Here is a 16,045-nt window from a genome sequence, read left to right as displayed (position 1 = left end):
TATTTAAATATCATCGGTTGGAGTAGAAACACAATTTATAATCGAGATTGTCCTACTCACATGGTGTACGCCCTCTGAACGTCTATCAACACTTAATACGACATCATAAGAAGAATTGCTCACATGACCACAAACCAATAAACTTGGCACATTCCCTTGAACAACAATGGTAGATAGCACGCATAAAAATTATTTCTTCATAAAGTTGATTTTTTTTGTTAGTTTATTGGAATTGTAAATTATAGTATTGTTGTTGTTTTTGTCATTAAAATAATGAAGTAAACATACATAGTAGTAGTATACAAAATATAATGGATATTGTTATGATGATGATGATGATATGACTAATAAAACAGATGTATCAAAATAAAAACGAAAACTATAACTAAAGTTAGAGTGATGATGCCAGCCAGACACCACCCAATCAACCACAACTACTCCCTCAGTCATCGATGACACACATTATGTTAATGCCGCTCTTACCAAGATTAACGCCCTCCAAACAACTTTCCTGATGTGTGCGCATATAAATCAGAAATTGGATAATAACATAGAAGAGATTATTGCGGTCATAGGCACAATTGTGTATTTCACCATCGCTGATGAAATTGAATTTGGGCTTTAAAGGATTCGAACAGAGGATGGCACAACGAGCCTTGTTTTGTACCATGGCCACAGTGTCTTTGGCTGAACGTTTTTCTTCGCCAATAATAACATAGCGGCTATAAAAAGGACGACCACCGCCCTGAGGCAAGGGCATAAGTTGGGAATCTAAATAGACACAGAACAAATGGAAAAGTATCTGCAAGAAAGAAAGAGTGAAAACAACCAGACAAAGCAACATTAACATAAATTGGAAAAAAATACTATTTTATGGTGCACACTAAATGTAACAGTCTATATCACAATTAACATACCGCCGAATCAGTTGGTAAATGTTCGTCCCACTTAAGGCCGTGATATTCTGATCCCGAATTCCAACGATAGTCAGCAATGCAAGAACCTCTTGCTAAATCTGTTAAACAAGAGTCACATTGATATTTGTGTTTTCAAGAATATTTAATGGCCCGCAACTTTCTGCTTACCCTTTATACGCTGAACCAAATATTCCTGATTGCTTGACATTTCCAAAAATGGCACCACCATTGGCAACATTGGCATATATTGTGTTACAAATTGTTGATTTTCGACTGTTTTCTTTAGCCGTTCCAAGCCAATGCTACCAATTTGCATATCATGCAAGCCACGCTGTTTAAATGATACATCGATGTGTTCCATCTCCTTCGTCAAACGTTGCAATATGGTAAACGAAATCCACTGCATAAACACAGATGTTCAAAAGTTTCGTTGAAGGAATAATAAAAACTTGAAATTGTAAAACTCATTGTATACACAACATGAAAGTCTACGAAAGGACAATAATTTGAACAACAGCAACAATACATACCGTACGTAAATTACCCACATATTGGGCAAGTTTCTCCGATGAAATACGCTTGATGACTTCCGAGTTGCTATCAATGATATTAAGACCACCTTCTTCTTTGGACGTTTGTTTATTTTGTGTTGCTGGAGCTGGAAAACAAAAAACATTGAAATGTATGAAAATCACAAGTTGTATTGTCTTTGAGAAAACACGCATGCTGAAATTTGCCGTGATAATATTATTGTATATTAAGGGAACCCCCCCATTCTCGATTTTTTATTTTTAAGATTTTAAATGGGCTGGTAAATGAATACCAATGCTTGTTAAGGTTTGTAACTTGGCACATATATATTTAAAGATTTAAAAAGGAAGAAAAATAATTTACCAAAATTTGTTGTTGTTGTTTTTTGGGTTCAAAGAAAAGTCCATATTTTCGATGGCGGGCATGATAACTCCTCACTGGAACATCGGAATCCGAAAATTCCAACTGTGTTAGAAAGAGGGCATGTCTGGCTCTCGTATGAACTAGGATTATTGACTTCGCTCTAAAATTAACAAAATGGTGGACCTTTGAAAATTTTTTTTTGGAAAATCGCCGATTTTTTACCAAAAACCATGTTAAAAAATAAGGAAGATCTTCACCGATTGGCTTTATCCTAGTTCATACGAGAGCTATACACTCTCAGAGAAACGCTGCAAAATTTGGAACCGATTGGATTATTGGTTTTTGAGTTATCGTGCCCGCCATTCACAAAAAAATGTTTAGAGTAAAACGCGTTTAAAGTTTGAGAAGCCCTTTAGCCGTCACTTAATGTTGATACAATAAATCGGATATATCTTCAAGACTTCTTGAGATTTTCACTTGAAATTTTGTAGAGACATTCCTTAATCAGTGTAGATTCGAATTATATCAACAAAAATTTTGACACCGAGAATGGGGGGGTCCCCTTAACAAATGAGCTGTCGACAATATATCTCAAGTTAATTTTTTGTTTATAGTTTATGGGATGTACAAATTTAATAACCAAGGATATTGTACGAATTAAATATTAGTTCATTAAATTTGGTTTTGCAGAAATGATATAATATATTATACGGCCAGGCCAGCAGAATGGAAGGTTTCATATAAAACAAACCTTATTCGTACAAGCTGAATATATGTATTCCTGTATATTCAGTATATATGTATATTCAGGCAGGCTGAACATATTTTTTACTATAGAAAATCTTTATTGGGCTAGCCTGGGTAGAGGTTTTCCAATAGAAAGCCCAAATGAGCCAGTCTGAATCAGGCAGAAAAGTTCCTTTCATGTTGAATATAGAACCCAAATTCAACCAATAGATGGCTGAATATATGTTTTCCTATGGATTATCTTTAGACCGAGCAGATCAGGCTATGTTTTGCCAATCTGAATAAATTAGGTAATGATGTTTGCTTTAGAGGGTCACATTCAATTGAAGTTTTCTGTAGCAAAATATGGTCCGATAACATCTACGTATGTTATCCAACAGAAAACCTCATATAGATTAGTCATAGTCAGTCGGAAAAGAATCTGACTTACTGAAAACCTCATTCATTTTCCTATTTAAAACCCCATTCAGCCAATCCGAAAAGATTAATTCCTTAGTAAAACCTTATTAAACCATGCTTCATTGATGTCGGATTACTCCGGAATCATCTAAATCACAGTTTTATATGTAGAGATATTCATGCCCAGATGGTCCAAACGAACAAACTACAAATCCTAATTCAACATGATTTTCAAGTAGTAGAGTAACTTCGGGTAATGTGGACCACCATTTTGTTTTTTTAATATTGTGATCATAACAGCGGTTAAAAATAAAAAGAAATTGTTTTCACAGCATAGTAGATTTGTTGTCTAAATATATTCCAGATCAAACATTATATATATATATTTGTCTATAAAATTATTATATTTCAAAAACTCTAAACTACGTAAAAAAATTACTTGGCGGGTAATGAGGACCAGTAAGTTAAAGGTAGGATGTGGATTGGTTGTGATAAATTTCAATTTATTGCACTCTTGAGTAACAATGAATGCAAAAATATATGGGTTCATGTTTTGGAATAGCCCCCATCACACTTTTACAATCAGAGCTACATTTTTATACCCTCCACCATAGTATGGAGGGTATATTAATTTTGTCATTCCGTTTGTAACACATCGAAATACTCATTTCCGACCCTATAAAGTATATATATTCTTGATCAGGGTAAAATTCTAAGACGATCTAGCCATGTCCGTCCGTCCGTCCGTCCGTCCGTCTGTCCGTCCGTCTGTTGTAATCACGCTATCTTCTGAAGGAATTGAGATAGGGTGCTGAAATTTTGCATAGGGTTGTCTTTTGTCTGCAGGCAGGTCAAGTTCGAAGATGGGATATATCGGTCCACGTGTAGGCATAGCTCCCATATAACAGTACCTCCCAAATTTCGGTATTTTGGGGTTCTTGAGCTCGTTTTTCAACCGAATACGCTGAAAATTGGTACATTGAGTTCTTATTGGGTACTGAATGTCTCCACAAAAAATTATAAATATAGGTCCACTTTTTCTGGTAGCCCCCATATAACGGTACCTCCTAATTTTCAGTATTTTGGGGGTTTTGATCGTATTTTTCCACCGAATTGGCTGTAATTTAGTATTTTGAGTTCTTAATAGGTACCAAATCTCTCTACAAAAAATTATGTATATAGGTACATTTTTTCGGATAGCCCCCATATAAGGGTACCCCCAATTTTCGGTATTTTGGGGTTCTTGAGCGCGTTTTTCAACCGAATACGCTGAAATTTAATACATTGGGTTCTTAATAGGTACAAAATCTCTCCACAAAAAATTATAAATATAGGTCAATTTTTTCGGATATCCCCCATATACGGATACCCCCCAATTTTTGGTATTTTGGGGTTCTTGAGCGCGTTTTTCTACCGAATACGCTGAAATTTGGTACATTGAGTTCTTAATAGTTTCCAAATCTCTCCACAAAATATTATGAATATAGGTCAATTTTTTCGGATAGCCCCCATATAAGGGTACCCCCAATTTTCGGTATTTTGGGGTTCTTGAGCGCGTTTTTCAACCGAATACGCTGAAATTTAATACATTGGGTTCTTAATAGGTACAAAATCTCTCCACAAAAAATTATAAATATAGGTCAATTTTTTCGGATATCCCCCATATACGGATACCCCCCAATTTTTGGTATTTTGGGGTTCTTGAGCGCGTTTTTCTACCGAATACGCTGAAATTTGGTACATTGAGTTCTTAATAGTTTCCAAATCTCTCCACAATATATTATGAATATAGGTCCATTTTTTCGGATAGCCCCCATATAAGGGTACCCCCAATTTTCGGTATTTTGGGGTTCTTGAGCGCCGTTTTCAACCGAATTTGCTGCAATTTGGTATTTTGTAGTGGTATATGGTAACAAATCTCCCTACCAAAAATTATTAATATTCGCCCCCTTTTTGGGGTAGTCCCCATATACCCCCTTTTTATACCCTCCACCATAGTATGGAGGGTATATTAATTTTGTCATTCCGTTTGTAACACATCGAAATACTCATTTCCGACCCTATAAAGTATATATATTCTTCAGGGTAAAATTCTAAGACGATCTAGCCATGTCCGTCCGTCCGTCCGTCTGTCCGTCCGTCCGTCTGTTGTAATCACGCTATCTTCTGAAGGAACTAAGTTTGGAAGAAATAATAAGATGGGCAAGGTTCGGATGAAATCTAAATTTTCTGAAACGGATTTGGTCCAAAGAAACATGGGGTCTAGAACCAATATTTCGATGAGGCACATTTTCACCGTGTGAAAGTGTATACACACTAATTAGCCATAAGGCTGAGGGTATAATTATCCTTTAAAATTTTCTAAAATTTGTATTATGGTTTACATAATCCGTTTTTAGAAATGTCGGTATAGGTGCACTTTTTGGTATGTTCCCTATATTTTCATTTATAGTACCTGTCAATATATCTATGGTGGAGGGTATCCAAAGTTCGGCCCGGCCGAACTTACCGCTTTTTCACTTGTTTACTACTACATTTTCAAAATTGCTATTATTTTTAAGTGATTATTTATACTCTTTCGAGTCGAGCTTAATGATCGAAGTTTTGCAATGAAAAGGAAAGCCAGGAGAAGAACCTACGTACCTACGTTAATTCAAGCTGAGCACGGCTAGGGCTCGAACTTCGGTCCTCGGAGCAACACAAATGTTGACAGACCACTTAACGTTCTGAGCCATCAACACACTTCCAAAACGTTTGCGCAAAAACATGTGTATACCATGGAAGCAATTGTAGGTGTGTGGATTAATTTTCCATCGCTACAACAAAAAATCTGCTTTGAAAAGGACTGTTTCTAGAATGAAGACAAATGTCGAACTTTGACAAATTTGAATTTAATTCGCATATGCAAGTTTCGCATCAGGGCGGAATAAATACAAGTTATCAACTTACGACATTTGTAAAGCCACATAGCCCAATATGCCTGATGATCCGCTTAACCAACGGCGAAACGCGTCGCATAATGGTGGATACGTAGTTTCTTCTCCTGGCTTTCCTTTTCATTGCAAAACTTCGATCATTAAGCTCGGCTCGAAAGAGTATAAAGAATCACTTAAAAAAATTACTTTCAAATGATCACTGCCCTTAAAAGGCAAAATGCAAATAACAAAAATTGCTATTATTGACATATTTCAAATATTTTCTTAGATATGGGGGTGGTCCACATTAGACGCATTGTCCACATTACACGAAGTTACTCTACTGAATATCCAATTTTCCTACAAGTTTACAATAATTACAAGTCTTCATTATCGCTTGGAATACAACTTTATAGGCTTTAAGCTTCCCTAATCAGTATTAGGACATACACGTATCTACCTTCTTACATTGCTTTAATATAAGAGATGGATTGGTATCGAAAACAAATTGTTAATACAGGTAAGGGAATTCCGGGTTTAATTGACGCTTGTTTAAATTTCATCAACTACCGTCAATATTCCTATAAAGTGTATATTAACAACTGAAAAAGGTGTTAAGTTCGGCCGTGGCGATCTTTTTAACCGGCCACCATTTATAAACTGACAACATTTTCTAATGAAATCCCAAACCTCTCATGGAAATATACATGAAATGGTTTTGGAAAGGATGGTTAAAACTGATACAACAAAAAAACTTGATCTTTTTTATATGGATATAACAAACTAGTGGACATATGCTAACATTTTTTCTTGGGAAATCTTGTAAGCAAAATTTCTGAGATTAATTTTTTTTCCGATTTACAAATTAATTATACAGGAGATAGACCAATAACGACCATTTTTTTTTTTTCAAGAAGATATTTCTTAAATGTCAAAAATCTAAAAAGCATTAAAAAGCGGACCGATACTAACAATTTTAGTGGCGTTTGGGCAATTTTTGATCTGACTCCACCCATGATAAAATAATTATACCCTCCATACTAAATCCCCAATATATACTTATATACATTTGCATTACCTGGTGATGGTGCCAATTGATATAAAGAAGTCCGCAAAAGATTTGCAGCAGAATTGCAATAGTTCCAAAATGAGTTAATTGAACCCGCATTAAAAGCTGGATTTATATCCGTAATTTCCGTTGTGCTGTATTCTTTACGAGACACATCCCTGGGAAAGGAAAAAATCAAAAATGTATTAATCGAAATAAATATAGAATATTTAACATACTTCAGATATCGATGCAAACTAACTTCATCGGTAATTAATTCATCGCGTTCGTATTTTTGATAGGGCGATGAAAATGACAAATTACTGCTAACCGTACTGGCATTCATTGTTGAATTATTGTACATTGATGAATTCCATGAGGCATTGTGCTGTTGCGGTTGAGGACTTAGACTTTGTCGCGGTGGTGTTGTCCGACTATAGCTCCAATTTGGTGAGTTGGGACCACGAGCTGTAAACGAAAAATTAATTTCGAAATGGTTTCCTTGTAATTAAAATATCTTTTTTTTTTTTGGATAACTTACATTCATTGAACGAGGAGTGCCAACTAAGAATTGTATTATTGGGAGCTTCATTACGTTCCTGGTCAACTGGTTTCTTTTTATTTGGATTACTGGTAACAAATGAATTGTCTGAAATGATAATTGAAATAAAAATCAGTAAAAGTTCAAATATTTTCATTAATATTCCCCCTTCTACCATTATCGTCAAATTTTAAAAGATTTTTTTGCTGTTGTGTCCCCTGCACTGGTTGTGTATGAAATACGTATAGGAAATATTTGCAGAAACATGCCAAAACACTCAATCCGACCAATCCAGCAGCTGCATATTCCACATAATACCAATTCGATTCGGCATATGGACACTTGTTCGATATATCAAAGAGTAGTATGGCCAAGAGAATGACATTAATGGAGCCCCATTTCAAATAGTATTTGGCTTTTGATGCCTGCAGCCTCAGATCCAAACCACGTTCCACTATTGAGTTCTGCTTCTGTGGGGAACTAAAAATGTTAAGGTTTAGTACAAATCAAAATATAAATTATATGCTGCTTACTTACCAATATGCATTCATACAATTCATGGTTTTTTCCTGTTTTATTTATTTACGTAGAGATTTTATTTAGTTGTAAACAGAAGCTGGGCATTCTTGATACCGGCGCCTTTTTTGCAATGTTTTGCTACAGCTGTTGTTATAGGTTAAGCTAAGGGATTTGTAGATCGAGATGATACACAGAACAAGAATTGCCAACCTATCCACTAAAACGAACGAAAAGTTATAAGTGATGACAACTGAGTCTGTTTTTGTTAAAAACTACACTTTTAAAAATTATAGAACATATGAAAAAAATATTTGTTAAATATTAGTTGTTATGCATGATTTGTTAGAGTAAAATCATATTACAAAAATATTTGCCGAATAATTTCAAATAATTCTTTTCCATATCAGACTACAAAATATTTTCAATGGCAAACACAAAATCAGCCGAGAAATTAAGCAATGTGCACAAAATGTGAGCACCTAAAGGCAAGTATTTGCTGGTTTTCGGGCTAATAGTACCGGATTTCGTTAACCCAGTAGGCTTAAATTGACCATTCCATTGTGTATATACCAGAAAATGTTTGTTTCATCCATAACAAAGTAATTACTTCTAGACGAACGTCTTAAAAACATCATTTTCATTTCAATTAAGCTTGAATATATTTCAATTTATTTGACATAATATTCAAAACACCTTGTAATAATTAAACCATGGGCCCTAACTTGTAATAATTATAGCATGGGTACCGGTATAATTATTACAAGGTAACAAAGTTCTAACGTAAATACCATTTAACATTTATTTGTCCTTTCTAAGAGGAAACAAAGGAAAATAAGAGGTCCGAATAATTTGTATATTTTCCCAATTACTCCTAGAATGTTTGGTATTGCATATGGATTACTTTGTCCGATCGCAATATATTGTATTTTGATATTTTTAAATGTGTTTTCCAACTAAATGGATTCCGAATGCTTGGAGGGAGAGATACATTTATATAAAAAGTTGTCAATAGGAGTCAATATCATGACCTCTGCTTTTTAGCCACATTTTCGGTATTTTGGAAATGTTGGGCAGGTTTTTCATATTACCAAATTATTAGTCTATATTTAGTTTATAGTAACCCCAAAATTCTTGGTATTTTGAGTATTTCAGCTATGTTTTTAGTGGGAATATATACCGAGAATATTGAAGGTATTCAATTTTTCAACTTGATTGTTTTTATTTTGGCATTTCATGGCATAGCACGCATAGGTATTTTGAATGTCCCCCTAACGGTCGGTCCGGCCGACCTTAACGGCATTTTTGAAATTATTTGTTTAATTTGGAGAAGGGTATGTAGAGTTCTGGCCACATTTAACTAAAATTTGGGTTATCGATGTTTCGAACACCCCCTCGCACATAATGTAAAATTTAGTTTTCAAAGAGAAAACCACAATATCTTGAAAATAATTTATAAAATACACAACAGAAATAAAAACCAGTGAGCAGAGCAGTATAGTCGGACGGGGACGACCATACGATACCCTACACAACTACCACGGAACTCTAGCTTTCTTTGAATTTTTATTCCTAGCCTGGACAAAATTTCGTGGTAGTTACAACCTCATGCCCAATGAGAAGTCAACAGCACCTCTTCCTTACAATGACATATTTTCCAAATATTACTAATATTCAGTATAGTCCTTCTAATTAATTGTTCAGATTCCCTTCAACGTGGGTTGTGTCGTGATGTTCGGCTTATAATTGTGGCCTTTAAATCGACTCAAAAAAAAACCCCAAAACAATAAGTTTTCGGTCCACTTCATCCCAAAATTATTATCTGATCATCACCGAACATTATAGGCGTTGTCCTTGACCATACTTTGAACCTCATGGAAAATATCAAATCGATCAGCGTTATATTTCCGACTTCTAGTATGGTAATGGGTTACTAAATAGCTCTATGTCCTTCAGGTGTAAATATATACGCCATATAATACAAATTTTGTCATTTTTCACACAGAAGTCAGGGTCCATTTGACCCGCTAAATATTGACTGATCTTTATCAAAACAGGCATGCTCAATCTTTGACTCGATCCCATTCTCCATGTAAAATTTCACCATGTTCGGACCATAATTGCGACCTCTGGAGCGACCAGAAAAACCGACAAAAATTAAGTATTTGGTCCATTTCATCCCCTAAATATTAATCGATTTTACCAGAAACAATAGGGGTCTACATTGGCCAGAACCCATCCTACATGCAAAATTTCGTGAAGATTGGTCCATAACTGTGGCCTGTATCGTGTTTACAAATTATAATGGACAGACGGACGGACACACATGTCTAGATCTAGATAAATTTGGTTTTTTAGAAAAAAAAAATGTTTTCAAATGTGATCACACATCAAATATGTTTTTTTACGTTGTTTGACACTATTTCCTTTCTGTTTCAGCAAACAAGATTTGTCAAATATTTGTGTGCAATACGAACACAAAATCAATAGTGTTCAAATTGAACATTTTTCCGACAAACAAAATAAAACAAATTTGTGTCAAATATTTGCTTTGGAGAGACGAACAACAAGTATAAGTGCATTTGGATGTACGAATTCCTCTCGATTTCAAATGTCTGTAATTACTTTACACCTGCAGCCAACTGCAGATTGAACGAAACACAAGAAATGGCAAACGCAGACAACTGTGTGCATGAGTTTCAGTGCTAAATTTTAAAATCGGGTAAGTCTGGAGAACAATTTTTTTAAACAGAGAAATGTGTATGTAAAAAAAAAGACAAGCGACAAATCAATTTTATATAATTTAAATATCTTAATATAAACGCGATAATTATACCATTGATTGCACTATATTTAGTAAAACAAGTGGTTTCAAATGTCAATTCCTTTCAATATATGTGAAATATATCATCATATAGGAAAAAAGTTCGAATATCAAAATTAGTACGTAACGTACGTCTTTTACTTTCTGATTTCAAACTTGTGTATGCCTTTTTAATATTCTTTCTTTTCTTTTAGATATATATTTCCTGTTGTATTCTGGTATTTAAAAATATGTAGTACATACGACGTTGATGGATGCCTTAATCAGCTGATATGTATTTGTATTTCGAAAAAGTGTTGCCATATCATTTTAGATGTTCTGTCAAAATAGTGTTGTATTTGGTAATCGCCCGTTAAATTAAAAATAAAATTTATTTGAAATATATGGAACTTTATTTGTAAAAAACCAAATATATTGATTCATAGCTATTTTACAATTCAAACTCGACAAGAAATGTTATTATATATTCATTTTGTGGCTTGTTATGCCAAAGTCATATAAGAATGTGTGACTGTGTGTGTAATGCTTTGAAAATGTTTTGCGATAATACTGAGAAAAGTAAACAAACAACATTTAATAAGATTCAGCAAATAATCAGCGGATTCAAGAAAATATTTTTATTTGCGCCAAAATAAACAAACCAACAAAGGACGAACCCAATTATTTGTATTGCATTTAATATTAAAAATAAAATGAAAAATAAAAGAAAAATTGATTTGGTACTTTTCTCCGGGAACATTTAAGCTTCCTACATCAATGCATTGCCCTCGTTCTGAAACTTGCCTAAAAATACAAAGAATTAGTTTCTAATTTAATGAAACTTTACATTAATTACGAATTTTTTCCCTTTTCCGTAATTTTTATACAAATTCATTTCAAATTAAAAAAAAAAAACTGTTTTGAATAATTTTTGTGTTTGGTCATAAAACATCTGATCCAAAAAATGGCAGAGTTTGCAAAATCTTACTGCATAAAATTCTTTCAGTAAACTCCAGTAAGTTTGTTGTTGTTGAACTGTCAAACTTGCTCTCTTACTTGACTCTCTTTTACTGGATTTTTGGGTAAACAGACAACATTTAGTAACAATTGTTACCAAATATCGAGTAAACAGACACAACTTATATGTCAAATCAACAGAAAACGGCATATACATTATTTTTTACCGGGTTAACCTGCTTTATGAGGATTTATTTGGCATATATGCAAAGGAATTGACAATTGAAACCCACTGGGTTAACGAAATCCGGTTAAATGTAAACGTACTAGAATCACTTGTTGCATTTGTTTTTATTTATTCTGACATTATAGCCCAGCGTAGAGATGTATTTTCTCTTTGTTGACAAAACATACCCTGCCTTGTATAATTGTACCAAGATTCCGCCTTAATTTTATTGAAATAAAACACTCCAAATTTGCATGAAATTGTTTATGAGGAAAAACAAACTTCGTTATATTTTATTTGTAATAATTATCATATACATACATATATGTTTTGTATTGACATAGTTGTTTTGTTCTAGAGATTAAAAACGCAATGCAATCATTCAAATACAATATTCAGAGACGAAGGATATCAATTGGCTGTATTGTAGATATTTTTTACAAGATGTCTCTTTGGAATGCAATCCTATTATATTTTAATTTATGGATATTGAACAATTAGTTGTTATTGATATTATTATTATTTTTTTTTATTTATTTTTACATAGAGTGTCCGTGGTATATATGCATGTATATGAAAAATAAGTTTGTAGATAATAAATATATCTCTATATATGTGTATTTAAATAAATTAAAATATTATTGTTGTAAATAGTTATGTGATATATTACAGTGTATACATGAACATGCATTTCTATTTATTAATCATAAAATACTGTGTGCTCATCAGAAGTTTCCCCTATAATACATTAAATATCTAAAAATTAGAACAATATAATAGAACTGTTATTTAAATAATATTTCAGTGCTATAATTAAATGTTTTGTGTATATTTACTAATACTGATACGATTTGATATATGAAGGGCAACTATTACCTTTAATTCAATAATAATAATGATGACTTAATGTGTCATATTGATAAAAGATCAAGGACATTAATGTGTGGAATGTAGAAAAAAATGAATGACTTTTATCATTTCAAAGTAAATTACTAAGAGTTCATTTATATTGTTAATATTGTAGATTTACATTGCCAATTCCATTGCAAAAAATGTCAAATAAATTCCCCCGGCAAAAAGCCAAAATAGAATACATAGATTTATTTCAAGAAAACATTCTCGATTAAATGGACATTAATGTATTTAACTTTGCCAGTAAATATCAACAATCATCAGCTGATTGGAATTTAAAATGTATATTTTTATGCAATCTGTTTATAAAAGAAAAAAGTTCTTTTTAACTAACATGTTTAAAACATTAGTACTGCGACTTTTGTTCATATTTTAATATCTAACTTATGTCAACAATGAAGTGACAGTGTATTATACAAATCGTGTATAAGCACCTTAACACGTCATGCACATTAGAACTTTTTGCAAGGTTAACCTCATCAATGGGAGCATGATGCAATAATAAGGTGATGTATCAAAACAAAAACATTTGTTTTTGTCTCGATTATCTGTCAATTTTTTCTATATAATTTTTAAACGGTTGGTAACACTACACATCGAATTCAAGTAGAAATTACCCACTTTGACAGTTAATCAAGACATTAGCTGCGCTAAATGGACTACCTGTTAATTGTGCCATGAATGGGAGTTTATTTGACAGGTAAGCAATTGACAATATTAGCCACTGCATTTACTAAATTCAGTACAATGAAAGACTGCGTTTAGTAGTATAAACGCGCTCTTACCACTCCACTCGATTGCAAATGTCAATCTCACCTGTCGATTATATTTCACATATACGCTATGGAATTGATATTTGAGATGGAGGGGACTTTGTAAAAATTAAACCATGATGCAATAATAAGGTGATATATCAAAACAAAAATGTACAATGTTGCCAACCACGTGAAATATTATAAGGAAAAATTTGACAGAAGAAGAAGAGACAAAAACAAAAGTTTTTGTTTTGATACATCGCCTTATTATTGCACCATGAAATGTACTGTAAGTTAAAAAATAACAGCTGTAAGACTTATAATGCGTTTACAAGACCCAGGGAAATTGAGTTCTGTTGAAAGCAAAATTTAAAATTTGATATTTCTACTTGCTTGTGATTCATTCTAATTGTTAAAACTACTTTTATGATAAAAAAAAATAATATAATAAATTAATATAATAATATAAAAAATAATATAAAAAAATAATATAATAAAAAATAGTATAATAAAATTATATGAAAATTATTGTGATATAATCATCAATTCTTGAGAAAATATATTCTGCAACGAAATCATCACAATATACATAATATGGTAAGAAATGTGAATATAAACATGACAACAATCTAAATTGAGATTGAAAAATAATTTATATAAATTAAAATACAAATTCGATACGCCACATTTGACGTACATACAATTTCCAATAAATCGTGATGGAACCGTTAATCAAAATTCTGGCAAAAGGATAAGGTTGACACATAAAGCCATCATTAGATCTCGGTTTTTAGAACAAAAATCTCATGCATTATTATTTTCAGTTAATTGATTGTTTGTGTGTAGCACGGTATCGTTTTATTGTATTATTAAACATAATCATTTTTGTTTATTTGATAAGGCTTTCATGCAGTTTTTTTTGGTTTGTTCATTTTAAAAACAATATATTTTTGATTTAATTAATATATTTTTTAATATTATTATATGTATATATTTATATATATATTTTGTTTAAATTATATTACATTACTACATATGTACTCGTACTTATACATAACTTATTTAAAATTTGCCAATTAAAATAATACACGATTCGTTAATGTTGTTTGTTATCCGATAGAGAATTAATAATTGATCATTTCTTTTTGAAATCGGTCGTCAACTGTTTCTGTTAGAGTAATTACGTGATGTGATCGGTTAGTTACATTCGGAGGGCGTAGGCTCACAATTTAATTCACATCAGAGTATTGCTGTGAGGAACGCTTGCCCCAACCGCCATGGAGTTTTTGCCAGTTGGCACGTTTGCCCCACATACCCTTCAAGTTGTTCCAGTTGGGTTCACGTTTGCCCCAAGCACCTGCTTGTGAAGAAAACAAATCTACAGTAAAATAATGTTCTTAAGTTCGATTTCATCTGTCAACTTTCGTGGTTTTCACTCAAGAACTCACCTCTGAATTTGTTCCATGTGGGGCCATTACGTCTCTTACCCCAGGCCACATTCATACTCTTCCAGGCACGTTTCTCATTTAAGATATTCTCATCCATGTCGTAGGCTTCACCGGAATTGCCAATTATTTCGGGGGCATTTGCCAAATGTTCCAAGGTAGCTGCATTGGTCAGATATGCCAATTGTAGTTTGGATCTTGGTTCTACGCCAGCAATAAGTACGGGTAGTATATGTTCATTGTCGTTATCATTCAAGTCATTATCTGTGGCTGAGGCTCGTTTTCCCCAGGTGCCTTGTAGAGATCGCCAATTGCTTCGCTTTTCATCGAAACCACCATCCATTGGCATTAGGTCGCCCAATTCATTTTCATTGTCACTAACTGTGGGTATTTCGGGTGTTACGGCATTGGCCAAGGCGGTGCTAATTATTACCAAGCCAATAAACAGCTGTAAGGGTTGTGCAGTCATACTTGACACGGATGTGCTTTTTGTGTATCTAAACATATTGCTGATATTGGCTTTCTTAAATCTGAAAATAAAAAAAGCGAAAAAATACACATTGAGAAATGAGCTATTTTTATTGACATCAAAATTCACACTATTAAAGATCTTCCTATGATAAAATAGTTATATTGTAGACATTTAAATAATCATATTAACTCAATATTAACTGACAAATAATTTTCACAATTTTCACATTTAACACATCGGATAAGTGACTGTCATATGGCCTTTAGTTGGATCCATCAACACAATTATCTTCTTATCATTTGACAAATTAATAGATAATTTAGTTATCTTCAAACCCAATAATTCATTTTTCCAACCACCTTATAAGGCATCAATTGAAGTTACAAATAATTGACATAGCCACATTATTGTCTTTGGCATCATTATGCAGGGAACCTAATTACAATTTTATAATTGCCTATCATAGGATTTGATTAGTAAAATGGACATTGTACAGGA

At 33.0% G+C, this 16,045-nt stretch overlaps 2 protein-coding genes across 2 annotated transcripts; both read right to left on the bottom strand.

The window, feature by feature from the left end:
• Window positions 1–442: 442 nt before the first annotated feature.
• LOC133331422 (transmembrane protein 209-like) lies at window positions 443–8,021 on the bottom strand. The gene is made up of 9 exons (XM_061539811.1): window positions 7,999–8,021; window positions 7,637–7,941; window positions 7,462–7,569; window positions 7,160–7,388; window positions 6,951–7,099; window positions 1,448–1,575; window positions 1,086–1,317; window positions 918–1,015; window positions 443–802 (listed from the first exon to the last, which is right to left on the bottom strand). Exons 1-9 carry the CDS (start codon window positions 8,019–8,021, stop codon window positions 443–445), a joined length of 1,632 nt encoding a protein of 543 aa, XP_061395795.1.
• Window positions 8,022–14,859: 6,838 nt separating this feature from the next.
• LOC133331421 (allatostatins MIP-like) lies at window positions 14,860–15,605 on the bottom strand (the record flags this gene model as incomplete). The annotated part of the gene is made up of 2 exons (XM_061539810.1): window positions 14,860–14,987; window positions 15,079–15,605. Coding segments are annotated over 2 exons (655 nt in total), but the record flags the coding sequence as incomplete, so codon positions are not given.
• Between the last annotated feature and the right edge of the window lie 440 nt (window positions 15,606–16,045).

Source organism: Musca vetustissima, unplaced genomic scaffold (assembly GCF_032173495.1).
Source record: "Musca vetustissima isolate MV318-11 ecotype Yass unplaced genomic scaffold, APGP_CSIRO_Mvet_v1 utg133457, whole genome shotgun sequence".
Classification (NCBI taxonomy): domain Eukaryota; kingdom Metazoa; phylum Arthropoda; class Insecta; order Diptera; family Muscidae; genus Musca; species Musca vetustissima.
The sequence above is the reverse complement of the archived record's forward strand: the minus strand, read 5'-3'. Positions and strand labels throughout refer to the sequence as shown.

Excerpts from the sequence above, each read along its gene's own strand:
- LOC133331422 (XM_061539811.1), bottom strand. The coding sequence starts at position 8,021 with ATGAATTGTATGAATGCATATTG. Across the intron at positions 1,576-6,950 it reads TCAATTGGCACCATCACCAG|CTCCAGCAACACAAAATAAA; the intron begins GTAATGCAAATG and ends TTTGTTTTCCAG. Across the intron at positions 1,318-1,447 it reads ATGTGGGTAATTTACGTACG|TGGATTTCGTTTACCATATT; the intron begins GTATGTATTGTT and ends GTGTTTATGCAG.